The sequence below is a fragment of the Schistocerca americana genome, chromosome 4 (genome assembly GCF_021461395.2).
Source record: "Schistocerca americana isolate TAMUIC-IGC-003095 chromosome 4, iqSchAmer2.1, whole genome shotgun sequence".
In the NCBI taxonomy this organism is placed as follows: domain Eukaryota; kingdom Metazoa; phylum Arthropoda; class Insecta; order Orthoptera; family Acrididae; genus Schistocerca; species Schistocerca americana.
Window position 1 is genome coordinate 735,776,590 of NC_060122.1, and position 12,726 is coordinate 735,789,315.

The 12,726-nt window shown below is 40.2% G+C and overlaps 1 protein-coding gene across 1 annotated transcript in view; it reads left to right on the top strand.

Annotated features, from left to right (window-relative positions):
- The first annotated feature begins 9,304 nt into the window (after window positions 1–9,304).
- The window catches only part of LOC124613764, a 77,489-nt gene continuing 74,067 nt past the window's right edge, over window positions 9,305–12,726 (top strand). The window contains exons 1-2 of the mRNA XM_047142480.1: window positions 9,305–9,314; window positions 11,037–11,164. Of these exons, the coding sequence (XP_046998436.1) occupies window positions 9,305–9,314; window positions 11,037–11,164 (138 nt within the window). The remainder of the gene's footprint in view (window positions 9,315–11,036; window positions 11,165–12,726) is intronic.

A 12,726-nucleotide genomic window follows, 5' to 3' on the forward strand; every position in this document is an offset into this window, starting at 1 on the left:
GTTTCAGTAATTTCAAGGGCAAAAGTATGTTGAATTTTAAGTGATAAATATTTTCTCCAGCAAAACGTTCTCTCATGTCAGTTGTAAAATCGCCCAATGTTGGAAAAAAACAACAGTTCTCTTCCAATATGTCAAAGCATCATCATTATGATCACAGTTTCCCTGTGTCTGCCTGTATGACGAGGAACACTCATCTCCGTGTCTAACTCTTCCATAATTGCCTTCGCATTTTCAACAATATGAGCAAAGTGGCTATAAAAATTAGCTCAGACCTTGGGCTTTGAATCTAATTTGGCTTTTGTCATCGCGTTGTCCAATTATAAGATTTTGCTAACTGGATATGTTATACTCATAATGTCACTCATTGTAAACAGAGTGATAGTAAAGTCACAGTTAGAGAGAGATAGAAGGAGAATATTGGCTTTGGCAGCCATTGTTCTATCCCTCCAACACTGAACTTTGCAAACTGTTCAGAGATCAGCTGCAAACTGAATAACAGCATCATGTCACTCAACCCATCTCACTTGACAATGCAACTGCAGCAAGTGTTATTTAGGTGACTCTTCAATGTTGCAAACTGCTTGCTAGATGCTGTAAAGAACGGTACTACTTCTTCAATAGTAATATGTGAATTTCTCACACTTGTTACTTTGCAACTGCAAGAGACAGCGAGGTTGAGCTGATGACTTTGTCACGGTGCTACTTGCGCATTGGTAGCTTTCTTTATTATTGTGGCCACAGCTCATTTAAATTCTGACATATTAACTGAGCAACCATCACAGCCTATACCCACACAGTTCTCCAGTGACAAAGGAAGTCTTTCCATTCTCCTTATAACTATAGTATCTAATACTTCACAAGTAACACTACACTCTTCATCTTGGCTCTCTTGAGATTCATTGTCAATGTTTCCACTACAATCATTGTCTTTATGGATGTCAATGAAACCCAAAAATGTATCATATAATTTGCCATCACCATCAACATATCTTGAAGCTAAACTCAGTAGGGTGATGTGCGCTATGTCCATAGTCTCATCAAAGAATATGCCATAACAACATTAATCTTTGATTTCCTCCAGCATTCTTGACAGCATCACTATTTCACAGCATGAAATAAGTTCATTACATGTTGTTTTACTTATATAAGTGGCATTCACTTTAGTGATCACAAGATGATGTTTTAGTTGAAAGTCTCCAGCATCACTTCTAAATCTTAGAAAAGCTCTCAAATTTCCCTCATTACTCACTATACTTTGATGATCATTTTTGTTTTCTAATAGACTTCCACCATCACTACACCCCCACAAAGGAATATTTTGCTTTCCATGAAATATGATGGTTTTTATTATAGGTACAAGATGGTCTCTGTTTTCTATAATACTTTCCATTCTCTGTCTTGACAACTGATTTATGATCTCAAGTTGTCTCATGCCACCAAAAATAATTTTGCATCTGTTGATGCTTCATCGTGGTATATCAGCTGAGAGTGGGTCTCAAGGTCACCATCTTTACCAGTAAGTTTGGCAAACTTTGTTAGTGATTCATTCACAAGTTTCTTGGTGATAATGGATTTCTTTGCTTCAACCATTTTATTATTCACAATAAATGAAAAGTTAATGCAAAGGGATTCCTCCTGAACTTGTGAGAACACCAGCCATGGATACTGTTCAATGTGATTATCATGCACTTGTCTGCATTCAATATCCCCTCTTGTTGTGCTTGGAAGTAGGAAAGATATAACCTTTTCAGGTTTCCTTGGAGCTGTGAGAAGCTTGTGTTTTATATCATCACTAATATTTCCTGGCGCTAATATATCCAAATAATTGTCAATATCTGTGCGATTAAAGGAATCAGTCGATGAACTTTGTTGTGGAAGTTTCGAGGAAGTGCTGAGCTCTGCCTGTACATCTGGTGGTGTTTGAGCGGCTGAATGGTGACTGAAATCTTCAGATGTTTCTACTTTTGTTTTTCTTATTACATAATGAGCCATTTCATTATATTATTATGATGTAGGTAAATTAGATACCAATTATTCTCAAATAAACACTTTTTTTGCTCTGAAAAATGCAACACTGGCATGCTTACCACTAAAACACCCATGGTCACACTCCATGAAATTCTAGTATCACTAAGCACAACACTAACTGAAGTCTGTGGTAACAGCCACGAGGATCTCCTCAGCACGGATTTATGGAATGGAAAACTAATCTAATCTGAGGCACGGTTTAATTCGACTCATATCTTCATTCACAATTTTCCAAAAGTTATGTTTTTCAGAATTTAGGTACAAATAATTCCTAAATTTTATAAATCATTGCTCTATTTTTTTTCTGTAACTTGCAATAGTCCATACTTATATAGTAGACCTAAGGTTTATTGAAAACTCAGCTAAATTATATAAAAAATAACATTTTTATTAAGAAAGAAACTATAAAAATTAAAATGTAAGATGTGATTTTTTTATCCTTGTAATATACATAATAGGTGGAATTAAATAGGTATAGTACCTCAGCCATCATGTCATGCATTTCTGGTAAAAATTTGGTCTCCTTCAAATGTGTAACATTGGATTAAATGGTACCTCAATTTGAGGAAGAATTTTGGAAAAAAATTGCATCAGTTTCATTGTAATTTTTTAATAACCCTAAACAGGTTCAAAAATATTCAAAATACTTCTAATTTGTTTAGAAAGTGTGCTGCATTACCTGATATCAACAAAAAAATCTGTAAAACATATACATTATAAACAGTACCTGAAAGAAATGTGTTGATTTTTACATAATACTGAGCCATAAAAGTACCCTGTATCCTTAAGGTAGACAGCTAGTGCTCAGTTGGTCTCACTAATGTTCTCTGCAAGTTGTGTGAACATACATACGTTGATCTGGCAGCTGTGTTGGGACCTTGAGTCTTCGGGTCTTTTGGCCATGTTCCTGGGCAGTTTTTGTCAAGGCCATTCTGTTGCTGACAGTCTGATCTCCCTGGAGTCTGCTATCTGGTCAATTTTTCCCATCATCAACACACTACATGGTGTCATAAAATCCTTGTTACTTTACATGAGTAGGGTCTCAAGGGTCCACCCCACGTGCAAGAGAGTGGGGTCCTGCATGGTTCTGGATATTGTACACTCCTCTTACTAGTGGCTGTCAATGGCCTAGCTGCAGTTGGGGGCACGATTGTTGCCCTCTATGTGTGCTGAAGACTCCTGGATTTGCTATTGCTCCTCCACCATGGGTGTTATTGAATGCCAAAACAGGGTTCCATACGAAGGCGTATTTGGCTGTCAAGATATGTGTCTTGCACATCTGTTGCTGTTGTACTGTCCATCTGCAAACAGAACTCCACCTCGATAACCAGTTGCTCAATGTGGTGGCATCTTATCACTTTCTAGGACTGTTCGTCAATGCCCAGGTGATGTAGCTTCCCCTCTTCATATCTTAACTGAACATGCTGGTCACACCTTAATATTAATACTCTTTGCCCTCATTAACACTAGCAGTGGCACAGACTGCTCTACACTTTTGTGCTTTATGAAGCTCTGATCCTGTCCTGTCATAGCTATGGGAGTCTAGCATATGGCTAAGCATTGCCTTCAATGTTGCAGATACTGGAGCTGATACATCATTGTTAGGTCTGACTTAAGACAGGTGCCTTTCAAACCAGACCTGTAAACAGCCTACTCGAGGATGATCAGGTCCCTTCACTATAGACAACTGCTGCTGCTTGACAATGTGATACCCGTTTGCTGCACATCTGAGCATCCAAACTGTCAAGTCCATTTTCCTGACAGGCAGATCCAACTCCCACAACAGTGATCCAGGACTGGAGTCACAACTGCAGCTAACATTCAGCACCTTTGCTCTGAACTCCAACTTCCCCCAGAGTGGCCTCTTTTCAGGGCGCAATCGCTTATGCCCCCACAGTGTGTATCCCATCCTCATATCATTTTCATCCAATCCTGTGGACCATAACACTCTGTTGACCCCATGTTTTGCACTGCCTGTTCCTGGCTGTCCTTCATACATTTACCATTTTGGAATTTGTATACACTGAGGGAATGCTGTGTGCAGTGAACTATGCTCCCTGCTGAATGGATGCACAGTATTCATTACATAATTGGTGCCCATCACTTGAGCTCTTGTTCTTGATTATCAATGACTCTGTGAGTAGTCTTCAAGTTATCATCCACTGCTGCTACCCATGACACCCATTGGTTGTGACTATTCAAGATCTCCTTCTGATCTCCATCAAGCTGGATGGTCAGTCATCTTGTACATATCCCAGTCACATTGGGATCCCAAGGAATAAAAATGCTGATCTGCTGGCCAAGTTGGCTACGAGGATTCTGACTTTGGAGATGGGGAACTTGACCTTTGGTCAACTTTACACCTTCAGTTGTTGGCTAAATTAGAGTACCCTGGTTTCTCTAAACAGACTGTGAGCAATAAAGTGGACCATGATCATGTGGCAGTCTCCCCTTTGTGCTTCTCGCAGGGTCTCTATCCTTCTGTTAGCTTTACACTGGCTGTACTTAGCTGACCCGTGGCCACATGCTACAACATGAGCCGCACCCTATTATCAGTGGGGTGCCCATCTGATGGTGGTTCTTATTTTAATGAACTGCCCCAATTTGACCACCTTATGGCAAAACATTAAACTTGCTGACAGGATGTGTCTGATGCTAGTAGATGATGCCAAAATGGCTGATCTGGTTTTATGTTTTACACATGGAGATGGTTTCTACTCCCCTCTGTGAGGTAGGGGACACAGGCCTCATCACCCACTTCAAGGATTGGAGGGGTGCCCCATTGCCTGCTCCAACCCAGGGGGCTATAGCTACCATTGATCGGTTGTCCTGCCTGCCTCCTGCCCTTCCCACCTTATAATACTACATATTCTTTTACATCTGTCATTTGATTACTGTTTCGTCATTGTTGTTCCCTTTCCTGAGATTTTATCAATTTTTCCACATTGTTGGTTTTCTTGTAGTAATGGAAGGTGATGAAACACTGGTCAGATGCACTGCATGCAACTCTTGTGGGGGTTTCCAGCAGCTTTCTGGGCAGAGAAAATCACCACCTTCACTCTCTTAGCTCTCTATCACTTCAACTTGTTTCTGTCTCTTGGTTCTATTGATTCATTGTTACAGTTTGATTCATCAGTATTTGTCTTCTGTGTCCTTTGTCTTTGCTCTCTTTGTGGCTTGATACATATGGAATGGAAGGGTTGATGACCTTGTAGTTTGGTCCCTTTAACCCCAACAATCCAATACAATCCTAAAAACTGAATACCGACCTTATGATCGTACTTTCCAACAAAGGCTTGAGCATTTTTGTTATGAACCACAAGAATTATCTGATAGAGGGACTCCACCAGCTATCAGAAAAGGTAACCTACAAACCCTGCCACAGTGACCCCATTCCAGAAATCAGGATCTCCAGTCCCACCTCAAATCCTTAGGTCCATACCCAGAACCTCTTCCCTGAATCTCTCTCTCTCCTCACCCTCACTACTTTCTGCACTCCTACTTTCTACATATTTCCTAATGTCCATAAACCCAGTCATCCAGGACACCCCATTGTGGCTGGTTACATTGCCCCCACAGAGAGATATCGGATCTCATAGAGTTACACCTTGTAACATACTTCAGATCTTTGGTCTTGGCTAACACTCAGTGATAGAGCAATGAGACTGTTATTTCTTATGTATCAGTATCGATGTTACAAAAAGAACATTGATGAACTGAACTTGCGACTTGTGTGAGATACTTACTTCACCAAATGTCACAATTAAATTGTTTATAATCGGTGGTTTACCAGTTGCTATTTAAATATAAATGATAAGTTTAAATTAGTTCCAGCTACACCACATTACCTATAGCCTGGTTGTAATCTCAAATCTATAATCAGTCATAACAGTGTTATTAATTCCTTACGTCAAGGAGTTTCTATATAAGTGCCGAGCACTTCAGTCAAATAATATCGCTGCACATTATCTCTATAAATAATATTGTAAAACTCGAATGATAATTACATGAATTGTAACTATCGCCAAGTTCCATAGTCCATTAGTTATTACTAATGAAATTGTTTTTCTGTGTTAACTTCCTAAATAGTGTTAACTTCAGGTTATCTAATTAAAAGTCACTTCTGTCTAATATAAGCAAGCCCTCTATCTGAATTTTAAATAACGTAATATTTGAAGTCAACATATCATTTCACTGCATCATGGTAGAGTGCAATAATCAATTCTGAAAAAACAGTCTAATTGCACCTACATATACGAGCATTCAAAAGTGTGACCTGCTTCAGTTAACTCTCATAATGTAGTGACAATGGATTGAATTATCCTTAGCCATTACTCACAGATCTCAGAGTACTCACATGGAGTATTCTTTGGGAGCGTTGGTTCTACTTTGCGAATTTTAATTATAATGATTTTGCGATTTACTATGATTTTGAATTTTGAGTTTGATTTTACTGGAATCCTATCTTTCTTTCGTATGTTAATAAATTACTAAGTATTAGATTTTTGATTCAGTTACTGGTTAATATCCAAATAATAGTGTTAACTGGAAATTTGTTTGCTTGTTCATTTTTCATGGAATTTGGAACTTGTTTTGAGGAAATCTTTGGGAATTTTGGAGCTAATTTTTGATTTTCATTTCTCGTCCAAGGAAGTGGCATTACAACTTTCAACTTATTTCTCTTAACCTACAATCACTATCAGTGCCATTGGATTCTTCCTACCAACACCAGTCTTTCTAAATTGTGCAGGTAGGAACTCTCCCTACAACACATTATGCATTGCCACAACCCCTCAGCTTAAGCCTTCAGAATTCCCTTCCCCCCTCCCCCCCTCCCCCACCTACACAACCTGCCACACAGCACCAAGCAGCCCTAACATGTCCCCACCACACCCCTGCATGCTTCCACAGACAGCACAGCATCTTCCCCAACCCCTACTCTGTTACCCCTGCCCGTCCCCACTCCATGCCGCCTCCTTACCCCACTACCTATCCCAGAAGTTTGCTATTCCTGTCAGATGCAGGCACAGTTGGGCCATAGTGCCTAGAGATTGTGACCTTGTGTGTATGAACTGTGATTGTGTGAATGTGTGTGTGTTCTGTTTCAGAAGAAGGACTTCATCTAAAAGCTTATGAGTAACTATTTTAGCAGTCATTTTTATTGTGTCTGTTTGTGACTCAGTGTCTCCTCTATGTGGAGACTAACAAACCACATGTACATTCTCACACAACTGCACTTACCTGCACTCCATCTCCAACTCCTTGTCAGATGATGATATCCCTGTGAAAAAGCCAGATGCAGGATCTGTTTTATGCGACCACCAAACCTACCTAATTTTAGTCCCATCAGGTTTGTCATACTCCAATAGAATCAATCCCATGGTGAAAGCAGTTCCGCCATATACCACCCTTGTTGTAGCTCTTCACAGCCTTTTACAGGTACCTGACCACCAAGGAGCTATCCACCTGACTGAATGGTCATGACTAGACTGGGGCAAAAATTAAAGTTGACCACTCAGTGGAAGAACATGCTGCTGAGCACAACATTTTCTGCTTTGAGGGTTTATCCACACTTCATGTCAACTGGACACTCCCCCTCTCTACCACCATCTCTAAGTTGTGTAGATGGGAACTAACCTGACAACACTTCCTTCAAGTCCACAATTCTTCTGGTTTCTGTTAATCTCAGGTCCACACGCCCATCAAGCCATGTCCCCATTGCTCCCACTTCATTCCATTCATTTCACCTACATTTTTCTCTCCACAATCTCTCTTCTGCTTTGTTCTATTTTATTCACACCATCCTAAACAACCACAAACACACTACAACTTTACTCCTCTGCATTTACTGTTTAAAAGGGCAAATGTATGGATCTCAATAAAGCTTAGGTCATAGAAGTCTAAATGTGAACCATACACATCTACTTTACACCCTCTTGCTGTATTATCAAAATAATGTACCAGAACATGATCCTACAGTCAAGTAACTGAAAGTAGAAAAGTTATGCAAAGTATTAATTAACAGACAGGAAACATTTGTAATAAACATAGACAACACTGCAAATTTTTCTTACACATGGTTTATTCAGTAAGGTCTACGCTCCTCCCAAATGATTGTCCTACAACATTTTTGTACACAAATAAAGGCAACTATTGAAATAATATTAGAGAAGGAAAGTTGCTACTCACCATATAGCAGAGATGTTGAGTCACAGATAGGCACAACAAAACATTTTGTTAATCAATCACTAAGTGCATATCAATTTCTACATACCCCAGAACACATAATTGCCACCAAGCTATTGCAACACAAAGGAGTAAACAAAAAACTCTCAACATCAATTTACATATCTCAGCATGTCTTTTTAAACCGACATTGACACACAGTATGAAAAACTAAATGTACAGTCACTCCACTTATTTCACAAGCCCACAGTTTCTCACACTTGTTTCATGTCTGGCATTGCTGAGTGGTTTTGTGAAAGCATCAGCTAATATTTCTTCAAAAGGCAGATGTTGAACATTAATAACACCTGACTCAACATGCCTGCTCATAAAATGATACTTTATATCTATACGTTTGGATCTGGAGTTTGTCACTTGATTCATGGCTAACTGAATGGCTCCTTTATTATCACAATATACTGTACGTGACTTTATGGCACTGCTGGGGTCTGCCTCAGACATAAGTTGTCTTAACTGCAGTAAATCTTGAACAGTTGATGCCAAGGTCATACATTCAACATCACAAGTAGAAAGTGCAATAGTTTTTTGTAATAATTTTGTAACAATTCCTACCAGCCTGTTTGAGTCCACAAACAGCTTTCTTCGACCTCTGTACTGACAACGGAGCGGAACGGAACGGAACAGAACGTAACTGAATGGAACAATTGATGTCAGCTGCATTGGGTTGGAATCCCAGTCCAGCACACACAATTTTCATTTGTTTCCACTGATTGCCATAAAATTCCAATGCAGCTGACATCAGCAGGCCCTGTGCTTTCCTTTCCTTTCTTCCACTCCACCATCTGTTTACATAAATCACACCTTTTTCTGCTAGGTACTGTCTTTTTCTTTACGTTTTCTTAGTTATTAGTATCACATTGATACCAATGTGAGCTTCCACATATAATAATATTACACGTTGAATTAGGTGCAAGATTTGTTTTTGAATAACAGCAAATATTGGTCATTAAAATTTCTACTGATATGCTCTAATTAGATTCTTGATTATTTTGTCAGCTAATATAAATATTTCTCCTAGTTTACACTTTTAATGTACCTATGTTATAGTTAAACAGAAAAGGATTGATGTAATAATTATACAGACATCAAAAAAAGTTTTCCATCACCGAGAGTTCCGGAACCTGTACAGAAAATTGAAATAGAGATTAACATAAACATCATTTCTGACCTTTTTATTGGCCATGAAAACCACACATTGCATGTTGTACCACCGCACAGCGAGACCTTCAGAAGGGGTGGTCCAGGTTGATGTACACACTGGTACCTCTAATACCCAGTAGCGCCGGCCGCAGGGGTCTTGCGGTTCTAGGCGCTCAGTCCGGAACTGCACGACTGCTACGGTCGCAGGTTCGAATCCTGCCTCGGGCATGGATGTGTGTGATGTCCTTAGGTTAGTTAGGTTTAAGTAGTTCTAAGTTCTAGGGGACTGATGACCACAGATGTTTAGTCCCATAGTGCTCAGAGCCATTTGAACCAATACCCAGTAGCACGTCCTCTTGCAGTGATGTGTGCCTGTATTCATCAAGGCATACTATCCACAACTTCATCAAGGCACTATTGGTCCAAATTTTCCCACTCCTCAATGGCAATTCAGTGTAGATCCCTCAGAGTGGTTGGTGGGTCACATCGTCCATAAACAGCCCTTTTCAATCTATCCCAGGCATGGTCGATAGGGTTGATGTCTGGAGAACATGCTAGCCACTCTAGTCAAGCTATGTTGTTATTCTGAAGGAAGTCATTCACAAGATGTGCGTGATGGGAGTGCAAATTGTCGTCTATGAAGACAAAATGCCTCGCCTATATGCTGCCAATATTGTTGCACTATCAGTCAGGTGATGGCATTCATGTACCGTACAGCCATTACGGCATCTCCCATGACCACCAGCGGCATACGTCAGCCCCACGTAATTCCACTCCAAAACAGCAGGGAACCTCCACCTTGCTGCACTAACTAGACAGTGTTCATGTGTTCAGCCTGACCGCGTTGCCTCCACACACGTCTCCAATGATTGTGTAGTTGAAGGCATATGCAACACTCATCAGTGAAGAGAATATGATGCCGATCCTGAGCGGACCATACGGCATGTTGTTTGCCCCATCTGTACCGTGCTGCAAGGCGTCAGTTGCGAAGATGGACCTCACCGTGGACGTCGGGAGTGAAGTTGCACATCATGTAGCCTATTGTGTACAGTTTGAGTCATGAACGCCATCCTGTGGCTGCACGAAAAGTATAGTGGAGTTGCTGTCAGGGATCCTCTGAGTCATAATCCATAGGTAGCGGTCATCTGCTGCAGTAGTAGCCCTTGGGCGGCCTGAGCGAGGCATGTCATCAACAGTTCCTGTCTCTCTGTATCTCCTCCATGTCCAAACATCACTTTGGTTCACTCCGAGACACCTGTACACTTCCCTTGATGAGAACTGTCCCTGGTACAATGTAACAATGTGGATGTGATAAAACTGCAGTATTGACCATCCAGGCATGGTTGAACTACAGGCAACACGAGCCATGTACTTCCTTCCTGGTGGAATGACTGGAACTGATCGACTGTCTGACCACCTCCATCTAATTGGCACTGCTCATGCAGGGTTGTTTACATCTTTGGGTGGGTTTAGTGCATGTCTGAACAGTCAAAGGGACTGTGTCTGTGATACAATATCCACAGTCAACATCTATCTTCAGGAGTTCTGGGAACTGGGGTGATGAAAACTTTTTTTGATATGTGTATTTGGCCTGCATTCTTCACATACCTTATGACATTTAGGTTCTATTAATAGAAAGACAGTTATTTTGTTTCAGGTAAAGAAAATAATTTTGGCTCCTGTGATAAGTGTGAAGCCAGTAGGGGTGTGGTGCAATAAGAGTGCTCTAGATCTTCAGACGCTAAGAAAGGTACATATTATCTCTATAAACTTTCCACTTCTGTTTTAACATTCTGATGACATAATGTGTGAGTGTGGATCTGGGTTATATCGGCTTATTCCTCTAAACCACCTTCCACTTCTTTATGAGGTGAATTACTTGGAATTTGTAGCCACTCTTCTTTACTGAATAGCTGACAGCTGGAAACCCTCTGAACTTCCTCTCTATTGAATAACACTAGGTACAGGAATTTTTAGACTCTTTCTACTTATGAAATAAGTACACACACAAGCTTTACTTTTCATCAAATAACAATGTATTTGATCTCCATACACAATGAAAATCTCACTTTCCACATGAATATGTAACTTCCTGTAAGTCTCTTGTACAGTCAGACATTAGAAACAAATTGAATTACGGTTAAAAGAAAGTTGGCTTGGATACCATCACCTTTTTTAACATGAATCATAAACTCAGTCTTGCCTCTAACAAGGTTACGTCAAGAGTTCAACTGTTCTTGTTTTAATAACAATAGTCAATGACACAATAATCACAGAGCTGCATATAAACTCCATGGTTCTTCCTTACACACTCATTAAAACATCTATGGATTGCCCGACAGGTACTTATCGGTGCTGTCCGACCACTGTATCTACTTTCTTCCCGGGACTGATTCTAAGCCTGCACACACGAACATGTGACATGCAGTTGGTAGGATTCTACCATCCCACAATCATATCCAGAATATTGTGTGTTTGAGATGGTGGAAGGCTGAGTGGTTCTAAAATTTACACAGAAATTCTCAAATCGCTACACTGTGCTGGCATTTTTAGAGCAGTTTATAAAAGTACATAGCACTCTCTGCCCTCTCAGAAAATAACAACATTAAATGTTGTACAAAGAGGCAGATAAAGCAATTATGGAATGTATACATCCAGTTTCTAAAGAGAATATGTGCACTAAATTATAGTTACACAATGGAGGTCATTGTGACATATTGAATCTTTACTTGAAACATTCATACAGAATTGAAACTGTTTCATGTTAAAGTAGGCACATTGTCAAACTGACATTGATTTATATCTAAAAACAAAGATGATGTGACTTACCAAACGAAAGTGCTGGCAGGTCGATAGACACACAAACAAACAGAAACATACACACAAAATTCAAGCTTTCGCAACCAACGGTTGCTTCGTCAGGAAAGAGGGAAGGAGAGGGAAAGACGAAAGGATGTGGGTTTTAAGGGAGAGGGTAAGGAGTCATTCCAATCCCGGAAGCGGAAAGACTTACCTTAGGGGAAAAAAAGGACGGGTATACACTCGCACACACACACATATCCATCCACACATATACAGACACAAGCAGACATATACAAAAGCAAAGAGTTTGGGCAGAGATGTCAGTCGAGGCAGAAGTGCAGAGGCAAAGATATTGTTGAATGACAGGTGAGGTATGAGTGGCGGCAACTTGAAATTAGCGGAGATTGAGGCCTGGTGGATAACGGGAAGAGAGGATATATTGAAGGGCAAGTACCCATCTCCGGAGTTCGGATAGGTTGGTGTTAGAGGGAAGTATCCAGATAACCCAGA